The sequence below is a fragment of the Taudactylus pleione genome, unplaced genomic scaffold (genome assembly GCF_031769625.1).
Source record: "Taudactylus pleione unplaced genomic scaffold, aTauple2 ptg003137l, whole genome shotgun sequence".
Classification (NCBI taxonomy): domain Eukaryota; kingdom Metazoa; phylum Chordata; class Amphibia; order Anura; family Myobatrachidae; genus Taudactylus; species Taudactylus pleione.
Window position 1 is genome coordinate 4062557 of NW_028287496.1, and position 16565 is coordinate 4079121.

Sequence of the window (16565 nt, forward strand, 5' to 3'; positions counted from 1 at the left end):
GTAATACACCTCACTGCCGTGTGTCACATTTACCCATGTAATACACCTCACTGCCGTGTGTCACATTTACCCATGTAATACACCTCACTGCCGTGTGTCACATTTACCCATGTAATACACCTCACTGCCCTGTGTCACATTCACCCATGTAATACACCTCACTGCCCTGTGTCACATTTACCCATGTAATACACCTCACTGCCCTGTGTCACATTTACCCATGTAATACACCTCACTGCCATGTGTCACATTTACCCATGTAATACACCTCACTGCCATGTGTCACATTTACCCATGTAATACACCTCACTGCCCTGTGTCACATTTAGCCATGTAATACACCTCACTGCCGTGTGTCACATTTACCCATGTAATACACCTCACTGCCGTGTGTCACATTTACCCATGTAATACACCTCACTGCCGTGTGTCACATTTACCCATGTAATACATCTCACTGCCGTGTGTCACATTTACCCATGTAATACACCTCACTGCCCTGTGTCACATTTACCCATGTAATACACCTCACTGCCGTGTGTCACATTTACCCATGTAATACACCTCACTGCCGTGTGTCACATTTAGCCATGTAATAAATCTCACTGCCATGTGTCACATTTACCCATGTAATACACCTCACTACCATGTGTCACATTTACCCATGTAATACACCTCACTGCCATGTGTCACATTTAGCCATGTAATAAATCATGTATTCATTGATGAAATTTAGGCACAATTTGAAAAACACATTTTCACACGGAACAATATAGCATTACGATATGAACGATAATGATATTGTTCACATTGTTCAGTGTGTATGCAATGAACGACCAACGATGCGCGCTTCCGCTGGACGATAACGATATCGTCCATCGGGCATGAATGCTGGCCAATCTGGGCAATATCGTGCATTTGCCATATGGCAGAACGATCGTTAGTCATTCATCGTTCGTGATTTCTTTTGTGTATGGATGAACAATATCGTTCATCGAGCACACCAGGAATTTCAATGGGACATCGTACAGCGATATCGTTCGCTGAACAGATCGTCCCGTGTGCACCCAGCATTACTCCTCACCTACTGTAGTAACACTAAAAGGGGCTATCAGCCTAAACTAACACCTAACTGCCCTGCAACTAATGCTCCCAGACTGCACTGCCTCGGGGTATAAAATACGTCCTGCATATTACATGCCCTCCGTAGTCATATTGTCAGTTTTTGGTCACTGTTAGAATCTTTGTAAATATCTCCGTTGGTTTCCTCTTATTCCCCAATTCTGGAGTAAGAGACTCACCCAGGTAACTCCCAGTGTGTCCTGTGACCCAGGACAATTAGTGATATCACCCAGTGTGAATAAAGGACAATGCGTAGAATCGGGGTCCCAGCGTAGAGGAGTATTGCCTACAGATATGGGGCTCACTGCCTGCGGACTCACCTGCACAAGTCATTCTGACAATTATAAAGACAATTATTTTTTATATTGTAATAACAATGTTTTCAATAAATAGGACCTTATATTAATTAAAGTTTTACATGAATATATAAATATACACAGCGGGTAAAATAAGTATTGAACACATCAATACTTTTCTCAGTAAATATATATGTAATGGGGCTATTGTAATGACATTTTCACCAAATGTCAGCAATAGCCCATATAATCCACACATGCAAAGAAATCAACCCATAGATGTCCATAAATTAAGTTATGTGTAATAATGTGAAATAACACAGGGAAAAAGTATTGAACACGATTACTGAAATGTATTTAATACTTTGTACAAAAGCCTTTGTTGGTAATGACGGCTTCAAGACACCTCCTGTATGGAGAACCTAGCCGCACGCTTTGCTAAGGTGGGATTTCTCAGGGGTCGATGGTCCCGCACTGCGCATGCGCACACCTGAGCCAGCTTCGGCGTGCGCATGTGCGAGACTCGGCCAGCAACGGGCGCTCCGTCGCTACGGGTCTTGCACCAAAACGGGGCGGCTGTCGATTGTGATTTGGGGGCGGCCTCAGTAGTGAGCTTCCGGCTTCCCTACCACAAGGGTCTCGTCGCAAGCCCGATGGTCGCAACCATCGCGACCATCATCTATCTGCTCACAAAAGCTGTGGGTGGTCACCCACAGCTTAGCGAGTGGCCAGGAGGCCGGCTCTCAAAAAAAAAAAAATGCCGCCCTGATTCAGAGCGAGCGCTCTGAAAGAGCGTCCGGCTCTGAATCAGACCCTCTGATCTTTAGTTCTTTCCATAGATTTTCTATTGGATTGAAGTCAGGTGTTGGCTGGTTTGCTTTCTAATTACTGATAGATTTCAGCTGGTGTCTTGGCTTTCCATGCCTTTTTGCACCTACCTTTCTTCATGTGTTCAATACTTTTCCCTATGTCATTTCACATTATTACACATAAATTTATGGACATCTATGGTTTGATTTCTTTGCATGTGTAGATTGCATGGGTTGTTGCTGACATTTGGTGAAAATTTCATTACAATAGCCCAGTGGTTCTCAAACTCAGTCCTCAGGACCCCACACAGGTCACGTTTTCCAGGTCACCCAGCAGGTGCACAGGTGTGTTCATTACTCACTGACACATTTTTAAAGATCCACAGGTGGAGCTAATTTCACTTGTGATTCTGTCAGGAGACCTGCAAAACATGCCCCGTTTGGGATCCCGAGGACCGAGTTTGAGAACCTGTGCAATAGCCCCATTACCCATATATTTACTGAGAAAAATGTTGAGGTGTTCAATACTTATTTTATAGGTATATATACAGCGGGTAAAATATGTCCTTATAATTGGGAAACTGATATAATTTTGTCTCATTGTGATGGAATGTATAACGGTCACATGGATATACAACATAAAACCATAGGTGCCAGCCCCGTAAGCGCCCCTAATATTTGTGCCATCAGTACCTATGTCTGTGTGTGACATTTTCAGCTCCCATATAGAGCTCCCACAATCGTTTATAAAAAATGGCTCCAAAGAGCCAGTAGCTGTGCTAGTCGCGTTCATCTCTGCATCAGCTCCTCTATCAGCAATCAGCCCCATTATCAGCAATCATCCCCATTATCAGCGATCAGCCCCTCTATCAGCGATCAGCCCTCTATCAGCGATCAGCCCTCTATCAGTGATCAGCCCCTCTATCAGCAATCAGCCCCTCTATCAGCCCCTCTATCAGCGATCAGCCCCACTATCAGTGATCATCCCCACTATCAGCGACCAGCCCCACTATCAGTGATCATCCCCACTATCAGTGATCATCCCCACTATCAGCGATCAGCCCCTCTATCAGCGATCAGCCCTCTATCAGCGATCAGCCCTCTATCAGTGATCATCCTTATATCAGCGATACGCCCCACTATCAGCGTTCAGCCCCACTATCAGCGTTCAGCCCCACTATCAGCGATCAGCCCCTCTATCAGCGATCAGCCCCTCTATCAGCAATCAGCCCCTCTATCAGCAATCAGCCCCTCTATCAGCAATCAGCCCCTCTATCAGCAATCAATCAGCCCCTCTATCAGCAATCAATCAGCCCCTCTATCAGTGATCAGCCCCTCTATCAGTGATCAGCCCCTCTATCAGCGATCAGCCCCTCTATCAGCGATTATCTCCTCTATCAGCGATCAGCCCCATTATCAGCGTTCAGCCCCTCTATAAGCGACCAGCCCCTCTATCAGTGATCAGCCCCTCTATCAGCAATCAGCCCCTCTATCAGCCCCTCTATCAGCGATCAGCCCCACTATCAGTGATCATCCCCACTATCAGCGACCAGCCCCACTATCAGTGATCATCCCCACTATCAGTGATCATCCCCACTATCAGCGATCAGCCCCTCTATCAGTGATCATCCCCACTATCAGTGATCAGCCCCTCTATCAGTGATCATCCCCACTATCAGTGATCAGCCTCTCTATCAGTGATCAGCCCCTCTATCATCGATCAGCCCCTCTATCAGCAATCAGCCCCACTATCAGCGATCAGCCCCTCTATCAGCAATCAGCCCCTCTATCAGCAATCAGCCCCTCTATCAGCGATCAGCCCCTCTATCAGCGATCAGCCCCTCTATCAGCAATCAGCCCCTTTATCAGCGATCAGCCCCACTATCAGCAATCAGCCCCTCTATCAGCGATCAGCCCCTCTATCAGTGATCAACCTCTCTATCAGCCCCTCTATCAGCCCCTCTATCAGCCCCTCTATCAGCGATCAGCCCCTCTATCAGCGATCAGCCCCACTATCAGTGATCATCCCCACTATCAGCGACCAGCCCCACTATCAGTGATCATCCCCACTATCAGTGATCATCCCCACTATCAGTGATCATCCCCACTATCAGCGATCAACCCCTCTATCAGTGATCATCCCCACTATCAGTGATCATCCCCACTATCAGTGATCATCCCCACTATCAGTGATCAGCCTCTCTATCAGTGATCAGCCCCTCTATCATCGATCAGCCCCTCTATCAGCGATCAGCCCCTCTATCAGCAATCAGCCCCTCTATCAGCAATCAATCAGCCCCTCTATCAGTGATCATCCCCTCTATCAGCGATCAGTTTTCTACAATAATGAGACTTTTCCATCAATTTATTGTTCTGTTTCAGATGAAGAAAAAACTATTGACTACCTACAAACCTGCTCCTGAGGTGAGTGTGTGTTCACTGCTCCAACTTATCATCTATGTAACACAAACACACACACACACACATATATATATATATATATATATATATATATTATAGGGGTGTGCACCGGCCACTTTTCGTGTTTTGTGTTTTGGTTTTGGATCTGGATCTTTCTTCGTGTTTTGGATCTGGATTGGTTTTGCCAAAACCACCCTTCCGTGTTTTGGGTTCTGGGTTTTGTGTTTTGGATCTGTATTTTTTAAAAAAAAAGCATAAAAACAGCTAAAATCACAGAATTTGTAGGTTTTTCTGCTCCTATGCTATTATTAACCTCAATAACCTTAATTTCCACTCATTTCCAGTCTATTCTGAACACCTCACACCTCACAATAGTGTTTTTATGTCCAAAACGTTGCACCGAGGTAGCTGGATGACTATGCTAAGCGACACGAGTGGGCGGCACAAACACGTGACCCATCTAGGCGTGAAACTGCAGTGGCAGACAGGATGGCAGTTTGAAAAACTAGGCCCCAAACTGTACATAATGCAAAGAAAAAAAAGAGGTGCAAGATGGAATTGTCCTTGGGCCCTCCCACCCACCCTTATGTTGTATAAACAGGACATGCACACTTTAACAAACCAATCATTTCAGCGCCAGGGTCTGCCACACGACTGTGGCTGAAATGATTGGTTCGTTTGGGCCCCCACAAAACAAGCTGGCAATTAATGTGTCCCTGCACAAACTGGCTCTATGGAGGCAAGATGTCATCCTCATCCTCCTCATCCACCGATTCCTCACCCTCTTCAGTGTGTACATCCTCATCCTCACAAAGTATTAACTCGTCCCCACTTGAATCCACCACCACAGGTCCCTCTGTACCTTCTGGAGGCTGGTCTCCCTGGAAGAGCTGATAATTCATTTTGATGAACATCATCTTCTCCACATTCTGTGGAAGCAACCTCCTACGCCTTTCGCTGACAAGGTTCCCGGCTGCACTAAACACTCTTTCGGAGTACACACTGGAGGGGGGGCAACTCAGGTAAAATAGAGCCAGTTTGTACAGGGGCCTCCAAATTGCCTCTTTTTCCTGCCAGTACAGGTATGGACTGTCTGCCATGCCTACTTGGATGCTGTCACCGATGTAATCCTCCACCATTCTGTCAATGGTGACAGTATCATATGCAGTGACAGTAGACATGTCAGAAATTGTTGCCAGGTCCTTCAGTCCGGACCAGATGTCCAAACTTGGTCCTGCCTGCCCTGCATCACCGCCAGCGGGTTGCTTAGGATACCTAAGTTTTTTCCTGGCAGCCCCAGTTGCAGGAGAAAATGAAGAAGGAGCCGTTGACGTGTCACGTTCCGCTTCAGCTGACAGTGTGTTCACCAGCAGGTCTTTGCACCTCTGCAGGCTTGTGTCGGCCGGAAAGAGAGACACCACATAGGCTTTAAACCTAGGATCGAGCACGGTGGCCAAAACGTAGTGGTCTGATTTCAACAGATTGACCACCCTGGAATCCTGGCAAAGCGAATGAAGGGCTTCATCCACAAGTCCCACATGCCGAGCGGAATCGCTCCGTCTTAGCACCTCCTTCACTTTCTCCAGCTGCTTCTGCAAAAGCCTGATGAGGGGAATGACCTGACTCAAGCTGGCAGTGTCTGAACTGACTTCACGTGTGGCAAGTTCGAAGGGCTGGAGAACCTTGCACAACACGGAAATCATTCTCCACTGTGCTTGAGTCAGGTGCATACCCCCTCCTTTGCCTATGTCATAGGTGGATGTATAGGCTTGTATGGCCTTTTGCTGCTCCTCCATCCTCTGAAGCATATAGAGGGTTGAGTTCCACCACGTCACAACCTCTTGCTTCAGGTGATGGCGGGGCAGGTTCAAGAGTGTTTGCTGGCGCTCCAGTCTTCGGCACGCAGTCGCTGAATGGCGAAAGTGGCCAGAAATTTTTCAGGCCACCCAAAGCGTCTCCTGCACGCCCCTGTCGCTTTTCTGAAAATTCTGCACCACCAAGTTTATTGTGTGAGCAAAACATGGGACGTGCTGGAATTTGCCCAGATGTAATGCCCGCACAATATTGGTGGCGTTGTCAGATATCACAAATCCCCAGGAGAGTCTAAGTGGGGTAAGCCACTGGGCGATGATTTCCCTCAGTTTCTCTAAGAGGTTGTCGGCGGTGTGCCTCTTACTGAAACCGGTGATACACAGCGTAGCCTGCCTTGTAACGAGCTGGCATTTCTGAGATGCTGCTACTGGTGACGCTGCTGCTGTTGCTGCGTAAGGTGATACATCTACCCAGTGGGCTGTCACAGTCATATAGTCCTTAGTCTGCCCTGTTCCACTTGTCCACATGTCCGTGGTTAAGTGGACATTGTGTACAACGGCATTTTTCAGGACACTGAGGACACTTTTTCTGACGTTTCTGTACAGTCTCGGTATCGCCTGCCTAGTGAAGTGGAATCTAGACGGGATTTGGAACCGGGGACACTCTACCTCCATCAATTGTCTAAATCCCACTGCACTAATGGCGGATACCGGACGCACGTCTAACACCAACATAGCAGTCAAGGCCTCAGTTATACGTTTTGCTTCAGGATGACTGCTGTCGTACTTCATCCTCCTCGCTAAGGACTGTTGGAGGGTCAATTGTTTGGTAAAAGTAGTGGTGTTCCTACTTCCTCTCTGGGATGATGAACGACTCCCAGCAGCAGCAACAGCAGCAGCGGCAGCAGTAGGCGTAGCAATGCAGGATCCTCCAGAGGAATCCCGGATAGGAGAGTCAGTCATGCCAGTGACATGGCCTGCAGGACTACTTCCGATCCTGACTAAGGAGGAAATTGACGAGGAGGGAGTTGACGGTGTGGTTTGCAGGCGCTTGGATACAACAGGACAACGGGATTTAGGTGTCCCTGGACTGCTTACGGTCTTAGCCAAAGTTTCTGAACTTGACAGTAACTTTTTATGAACGCGCTGCAGGTGCCGTATAAGGGAGGATGTTCCTAGGTGGTTGACGTCCCTACCCCTACTTATTTCACCTTTACATATGGTACATATGGCAAGACAGTTGTTGTCCGGATTTGGATAGAAATATTGCCAGACCAAAGAGGTGGAATGTTTGGTCTTCTGCCCAGGCATGACCGTGATGGGCTTTTTCATCCCACGGACAACAACTGTCTCCCCCGGAGCCTGATTTAAACAAACCACATCACCATCAGAATCCTCCTCGCCAACTTCCTCCTCAGCGCCAGCTACACCAGTATCCTCATCCTGTTGTACTTCAACAGTGACATCTTCAATTTGCATATCAGCAAGTGGACTGTGGGTGCTCCTTTCAGCACTTGCAGGGGGCGTGCAAATGGTGGAAAGAGCCACCTCTTCCCGTCCAGTGCTGGGAAGGTCAGGCATCGCAACCACCACCACACTTGGACTCTCCTTGGGGATTTGTGATATCTTCTTAGAAAGCACAGTTCTTCGCTGTGCTTTTGCCAGCTTAACTCTTTTGATTTTTTTAGTGGGAGGAGGGCTTCCATCGTCATGTGAAGCTGAACCACTAGTCATGAACATACTAGGGATCGACCTTAGCCGTTCCTTGCCACTCCGTGTCGTAAATGGCATATTGGCAAGTTTACGTTTCTCTTCAGCTGATTTAAATGTCTTTTTCAAGGTCATTTTCCTGAACTTTGCCATTTGGGATTGTATGTGCCCTCTACTATGACATTGGGCATCGGCCTTGGCAGACGACGTTGATGGCATGTTATCGTCTATGTCATGACTAGTGGCAGCAGCTTCAGCACTAGGAGGAAGTGGTTCTTGATCTTTCTCTATTTTATTTTTATCGGAGAAAGTTTGGTCCTCCATTTATGTTATATCGATTTGATATATACGTGCGGCTAAACACAGAAAATAATTTTTTTTTTGGTTTGGACTGGAGTGTACTTTGTGGGTTACAGCACCCTTTAACGGTCAAGCCAGCCGGCCCTTTACTTATGACACAGGTGCACGCTTGGCACTACTTTGTTGATGCACGTGCGGCTACTGCGCACACAATTCACAAACACAGAAAATATTTTTTTTTTTGGTTTGGACTGGAGTGTACTTTCGGGGGTTACAGCACCCTTAACGGTCAAGCCAGCCGGCCCTTTACTTATGACACAGGTGCACGCTTGGCACTACTTTGTTGATGCACGTGCGGCTACTGCGCACACAATTCACAAACACAGAAAATAATTTTTTTTTGGTTTGGACTGGAGTGTACTTTCGGGGGTTACAGCACCCTTTAACGGTCAAGCCAGCCGGCCCTTTACTTATGACACAGGCGCACGCTTGGCACTACTTTGTTGATGCACGTGCGGCTACTGCGCACACAATTCACAAACACAGAAAATAATTTTTTTTTTGGTTTGGACTGGAGTGTACTTTGGGGGTTACAGCACCCTTTAACGGTCAAGCCAGCCGGCCCTTTACTTATGACACAGGCGCACGCTTGGCACTACTTTGTTGATGCACGTGCGGCTACTGCGCACACAATTCACAAACACAGAAAATAATTTTTTTTTTGGTTTGGACTGGAGTGTACTTTCGGGGGTTACAGCACCCTTAACGGTCAAGCCAGCCAGCCCTTTACTTATGACACAGGTGCACGCTTGGCACTACTTTGTTGATGCACGTGCGGCTACTGCGCACACAATTCACAAACACAGAAAATAATTTTTTTTTTGGTTTGGACTGTAGTGTACTTTCGGGGGTTACAGCACCCTTAACGGTCAAGCCAGCCGGCCCTTTACTTATGACACAGGCGCACGCTTGGCACTACTTTGTTGATGCACGTGCGGCTACTGCGCACACAATTCACAAACACAGAAAATAATTTTTTTTTTGGTTTGGACTGGAGTGTACTTTCGGGGGTTACAGCACCCTTAACGGTCAAGCCAGCCGGCCCTTTACTTATGACACAGGCGCACGCTTGGCACTACTTTGTTGATGCACGTGCGGCTACTGCGCACACAATTCACAAACACAGAAAATAATTTTTTTTTTGGTTTGGACTGGAGTGTACTTTCGGGGGTTACAGCACCCTTAACGGTCAAGCCAGCCGGCCCTTTACTTATGACACAGGCGCACGCTTGGCACTACTTTGTTGATGCACGTGCGGCTACTGCGCACACAATTCACAAACACAGAAAATAATTTTTTTTTGGTTTGGACTGGAGTGTACTTTCGGGGGTTACAGCACCCTTTAACGGTCAAGCCAGCCGGCCCTTTACTTATGACACAGGCGCACGCTTGGCACTACTTTGTTGATGCACGTGCGGCTACTGCGCACACAATTCACAAACACAGAAAATAATTTTTTTTTTGGTTTGGACTGGAGTGTACTTTGGGGGTTACAGCACCCTTTAACGGTCAAGCCAGCCGGCCCTTTACTTATGACACAGGCGCACGCTTGGCACTACTTTGTTGATGCACGTGCGGCTACTGCGCACACAATTCACAAACACAGAAAATAATTTTTTTTTTGGTTTGGACTGGAGTGTACTTTCGGGGGTTACAGCACCCTTAACGGTCAAGCCAGCCGGCCCTTTACTTATGACACAGGCGCACGCTTGGCACTACTTTGTTGATGCACGTGCGGCTACTGCGCACACAATTCACAAACACAGAAAATATTTTTTTTTTTGGTTTGGACTGGAGTGTACTTTCGGGGGTTACAGCACCCTTAACGGTCAAGCCAGCCGGCCCTTTACTTATGACACAGGTGCACGCTTGGCACTACTTTGTTGATGCACGTGCGGCTACTGCGCACACAATTCACAAACACAGAAAATAATTTTTTTTTGGTTTGGACTGGAGTGTACTTTCGGGGGTTACAGCACCCTTTAACGGTCAAGCCAGCCGGCCCTTTACTTATGACACAGGCGCACGCTTGGCACTACTTTGTTGATGCACGTGCGGCTACTGCGCACACAATTCACAAACACAGAAAATAATTTTTTTTTTGGTTTGGACTGGAGTGTACTTTGGGGGTTACAGCACCCTTTAACGGTCAAGCCAGCCGGCCCTTTACTTATGACACAGGCGCACGCTTGGCACTACTTTGTTGATGCACGTGCGGCTACTGCGCACACAATTCACAAACACAGAAAATAATTTTTTTTTTGGTTTGGACTGGAGTGTACTTTCGGGGGTTACAGCACCCTTAACGGTCAAGCCAGCCAGCCCTTTACTTATGACACAGGTGCACGCTTGGCACTACTTTGTTGATGCACGTGCGGCTACTGCGCACACAATTCACAAACACAGAAAATAATTTTTTTTTTGGTTTGGACTGTAGTGTACTTTCGGGGGTTACAGCACCCTTAACGGTCAAGCCAGCCGGCCCTTTACTTATGACACAGGCGCACGCTTGGCACTACTTTGTTGATGCACGTGCGGCTACTGCGCACACAATTCACAAACACAGAAAATAATTTTTTTTTTGGTTTGGACTGGAGTGTACTTTCGGGGGTTACAGCACCCTTAACGGTCAAGCCAGCCGGCCCTTTACTTATGACACAGGCGCACGCTTGGCACTACTTTGTTGATGCACGTGCGGCTACTGCGCACACAATTCACAAACACAGAAAATAATTTTTTTTTTGGTTTGGACTGGAGTGTACTTTCGGGGGTTACAGCACCCTTAACGGTCAAGCCAGCCGGCCCTTTACTTATGACACAGGCGCACGCTTGGCACTACTTTGTTGATGCACGTGCGGCTACTGCGCACACAATTCACAAACACAGAAAATAATTTTTTTTTGGTTTGGACTGGAGTGTACTTTCGGGGGTTACAGCACCCTTTAACGGTCAAGCCAGCCGGCCCTTTACTTATGACACAGGCGCACGCTTGGCACTACTTTGTTGATGCACGTGCGGCTACTGCGCACACAATTCACAAACACAGAAAATAATTTTTTTTTTGGTTTGGACTGGAGTGTACTTTGGGGGTTACAGCACCCTTTAACGGTCAAGCCAGCCGGCCCTTTACTTATGACACAGGCGCACGCTTGGCACTACTTTGTTGATGCACGTGCGGCTACTGCGCACACAATTCACAAACACAGAAAATAATTTTTTTTTTGGTTTGGACTGGAGTGTACTTTCGGGGGTTACAGCACCCTTAACGGTCAAGCCAGCCGGCCCTTTACTTATGACACAGGTGCACGCTTGGCACTACTTTGTTGATGCACGTGCGGCTACTGCGCACACAATTCACAAACACAGAAAATAATTTTTTTTTTGGTTTGGACTGTAGTGTACTTTCGGGGGTTACAGCACCCTTAACGGTCAAGCCAGCCGGCCCTTTACTTATGACACAGGCGCACGCTTGGCACTACTTTGTTGATGCACGTGCGGCTACTGCGCACACAATTCACAAACACAGAAAAAAATTTTTTTTTTTGTTTGGACTGGTGTGTACTTTCGGGGGTTACAGCACCCTTAACGGTCAAGCCAGCCGGCCCTTTACTTATGACACAGGCGCACGCTTGGCACTACTTTGTTGATGCACGTGCGGCTACTGCGCACACAATTCACAAACACAGAAAATAATTTTTTTTGGTTTGGACTGGAGTGTACTTTCGGGGTTTACAGCACCCTTTAACGGTCAAGCCAGCCGGCCCTTTACTTATGACACAGGCGCACGCTTGGCACTACTTTGTTGATGCACGTGCGGCTACTGCGCACACAATTCACAAACACAGAAAATATATTATTTTTTTAGCACTTGGGGGGAGCACCCCTGATGGACAGAGCACCCCCTGGACAACACTACAGCACTCCTTTAGGACTGGGACACTGCACAGGACTTTGGAGTGGACACAGCCCCTATAGAGAACTGACTGCACAACACAGTCCAGCCAGCCCCTATGGACTTTGAAGTAGTGGACACAGCCCCTATTAACAACAGCAGCACAGCACAACACAGCCAGCCCCTATGGGCTTTGAAGTAGTGGACAACAGCAGCACTACACTACACTACACAGCCCTAACTCCCACGCTCCCTCTTCACTGTCCACAGCCGAGTGAGAAAATGGCGCCGACGCGGGTACCTTATATAGGATCCAAAACCCGCGAGACTCGGAAGGCGGGATGATGACGTTTTGCCTCGATTTCAGATCCGAGTCAGGCGGGAAAAGTCGAGCCTGACTCGGATCGGACTCGGATCGGGGGGGCTCGGGGGGGTTCGGATTTCAGAAATCCGAACCCGCTCACCCCTAATATATTATATATATATATATAACCTACTGCTCCATGCTCCTTCCTCACTGTCTCCCCCATCTGTGTCACCCTTGTCTGTCTCTCCCTCCCTTTAGAGCAGGGCCCTCTTCCCTCATATGCTTTTCCTTCATTAGTTATACGGTACCATCATGCAGGGCCAGATTAACAATGGGGCGGATGGAGCTACAGCTCCAGGCCTACACATGAAAATAGGCCCATCATCATCACAGCATAATGTTGACTGGCCATCTGCTGTCCACAAGGTCAGCCATAAATCATAAGTAGTAAAATTGTTACCTCACAAAATTAAGCTTTTTTTTTTTTTCTTCTCTTACATATTTATGGGGACATTGGGGCTGATAGTATAGGGGGTGTATATGCCCACATGGCACTGGCCACACCTACACAGTACTGGACACACTTCCTCTGCTTCTCATAATAGGCCATTGATCATTTTCAGCTCCAGGCCCATGTGGCCCTCAATCCGGCCCTGCCATCATGTACTGCCTACAATAGCACCCAACCATTGGGTTCTGCCGCCCTGTTGCCTATTTGAGTATTATAGCCGCTGATGCAGCAATGTTTATACCACAGAAAAAAAAGAGAGATTTGCCCTCCAGCAAAAACAATACTTAAATCCTACATGATAATAGGGATTCAGAGGTATTAGTTACATACATTTGCAAATATATGAATAAGCGCCAGGCCAATCGTCAAGGCTCCTCTATACTGGCGTCCCTAGCATTAAGGGGTTCACGTCCGAGAAGCAAGGCACCCCAAAAAAATTCCAACCAAGGGCCATCCCCAGGGCATCACACGAAAAGGGGAAAAAGGTGATAGTGAAGTATGAAGAAAAGATGTGTAAAGATAAATCAATAAGTGTTAATGAAATGAAAAAGAATTAAAATAACATAAATAATGTACAAACAAATAGAAAAGTGATAAAAGTATTCTATGTGAATTAAGTGGTGATGCCATGAGAAAGGCCCAGTCCGAACCCCCCCGGGGGCCCCACTCCCAAAGCGTTTTGCAATGTTTATACCACGTCTATGTCCTGCTATGTCCTGTGCTGTATGTCACTTTTTTTCGTGTTTTGTTTATACTGTTTCTGTCTATGTACACTGTAAGGGGCTGCAGACCCCTTGTGGCACCATATAAAGCATACTAAATTATAATACCAATATAATAAGAAATAGGTGCTTATCTGTCTCACAGTATATAAAGGTGCGTACACAGGGGACGATTTGCTCCCTGAAAGAACATCGTCCCGTGTGTCCCCGGCGGTTTGTGCTCTGAGCACAAAACACTTAACGAAATCAAGAACGATATCGCTCAGTGCCGGGCTCCCTCCCTCATCCCCGAGCACGTCCAACCTGACAATATCGTCAGGTTGGACAAGAAGTTCAGACGATGAATGAAAACTACAAACGGGAGCGCGCATTTGTAATTTTTGTTCATCGTTATGCCTCAGAAACTGAACGATTTTGTGAACGATTTGTCGTTAACGTCAAATCGCTCAGAAAATCGTCCTGTGTGTACGCACCATTAGATATAACAAAGTCTGTGACAAGAACGGACATTGAGGTGGACCCGATGCTTTGTATAAGGCCACCATTCCACCTCCCCTCCAGTACAGAGAAGACAGAGGCACATACTGTATGTATAGGAAGCAGCAGGGGTGTTACAGGGGTGGTTATTATTGTACTTGCTCTGCCAGGGGAAATGTGTGTTTTTTGCATCTGTGACAAAGGGACAATGTAATGGGTCCGGATTTGGGGAGATGCTGATTTTTGAGCAATTTTCCTGCGGGATTTAAAGCTTTTTTTTTTTAATAAAAAAAAAAGGCAAAATCAAGTCGGTTTTACCTTTTATCAAAAATTACCACTTTAAATCCTGCAGCGAAATCAAGAAACACACGATAGAGGTGCTGCAATAAGTGTTCTGTTCCACCATGAAAATAGACTTGTATTAAGGGCCTGATTCAGACCCGCTCGCAAGCAAGTCGATGGTGGGGCATTGCGCACACGCAGCGTGTGCAAGCCCCAGAGCGAGAGAGAAATTCTCTTGCTCCGGGGCTCACTACAAACGGGGCGGCTGTCGATATTGATTGACAGCTCACAACATTTTGTAGGCGGGGTGGCTGGACAAACGGAGGCATTCCTGAAGGAACGCCTGCCGTTAGTGGGCGGCTCTACTGACATCATGTGTGATGTCAGTAGTGAGCTTCCTGCTCTATTAGAGCCGGAAGCTCACTGGGGCTTGCGGAAGACGAGACCCTACCACAAGGGTCTCGTTGCAAGCCCGATGGTCGCGACCATCACCTGGCCGCTCACTAAGCTGTGGATGGTCACCCACAGCTTAGCGTGCGGCCAGGAGGCCGGGTTTTTTAAAACAAAGCAGCCGCCCTGATTCAGAGCGAGCGCTCACTTTTTGCGCGCGGCTCTGAATCAGGCCCTAAGTTTATTTTATCTTTTAGTTCAGGGCAGTTAAACAAGGGGTAACTTTGGGTTCCATGCCTGGAACAGTGTAAAGCAGAAGACAATGGGGTACATTTACGAAAGTGAGAGCTTTTAGAAGTGGAGATGTTGCCCATAGCAACCAATCAGATTCTAGTTATCTTCTAGAAGGTGCTAGATAAGTGCTAAATATACTCTAATTGGTTGCAATGGGCAACATGTCCATTCTAAAAACTCTCACTTTAGTAAATTTACCCCAATAGGTTACATTTACTAACCATCGGACATTGCCGTTGTGTTGCTGCCAGAAAACGGACTACAGTAGTTATCATCCTTCGGGTTTCAGCATCAGTTGAAAGTCGCCGTTAGATGGGTTTGCCAGCTGTAAATGCTGTTGGTTTTAATCTTTCGGTTCAAAATAGACGGCAAATAGAAGTAAAAAATAAATACGGCAAATCAAATTACATCAGGCTGGGGGGAGCCTCACTAGCTGGGCTTCCCCCAGCCCTCTCATGGCAGCATCCATTCAGACTCCGGGGACCCGACACCACGGAACAGTTGCGGTCCACTTCGCTGAGATCGGGATGCTGGGGAAGGCTGCTCCCTCTATGGGTGGCACCCCTGTTCGACTGCTCAGGTTGAACCCCCCTCCAATCCAGCTCCTGGACTCTGATCCTTGGCTGGTATGGGAAACTAGGGTGCAAAATGGTGTGGGGTTCCCCTTATTTTCCTTTAACCAGCACCACATGGAACCAGCCAGGAGGCAGGGGGGGGGGGTTGCTATAGCAGAGAGAAACACAGTGTGGGGTCCCCCTACCATCACATACTCTTGTCCCAAACTGGACAACCCGGGGCTGAATTTCCACAGAAGGTTAATGCACCCCAAAAATGGTGTTCCAAACTTTTTTTTTATTTAACTCTTTCAAAGCTTTTCAACCTAACAAAGCCTGCACAGATCATAGTGATCTATGCAACGCTTCTCACAAACTTTCCTGCCACAAGGAGATCTATTGTTTGGGTGGGGTTTTCAGTTGTTGTACAGTTGGGTTTTGGGCGGTTTTAAAACCGACCATTAGTAAATCTGCGGGTTCGATATTGGCCTATGTAAAAACATTGATGAATGATACACAATGTTCTAAAGTCAGGTTTATAGACATTTTGCCTTTGGTAAATGCACAATTGCAAAACGACCAAATTCCTAAATCCGACCTCCAGTAA

General features: G+C 47.2%; 1 protein-coding gene across 1 annotated transcript in view; it reads left to right on the forward strand.

Moving 5' to 3' along the window:
* The window catches only part of LOC148430837 (alpha-2-macroglobulin-like protein 1), a 630872-nt gene that overhangs the window by 613700 nt on the left and 607 nt on the right, over positions 1-16565 (forward strand). The window contains exon 39 of the mRNA XM_088466430.1: positions 4610-4651. Within this exon, the coding sequence (XP_088322556.1) occupies positions 4610-4650 (41 nt within the window). The 3' untranslated portion in view covers position 4651. The remainder of the gene's footprint in view (positions 1-4609; positions 4652-16565) is intronic.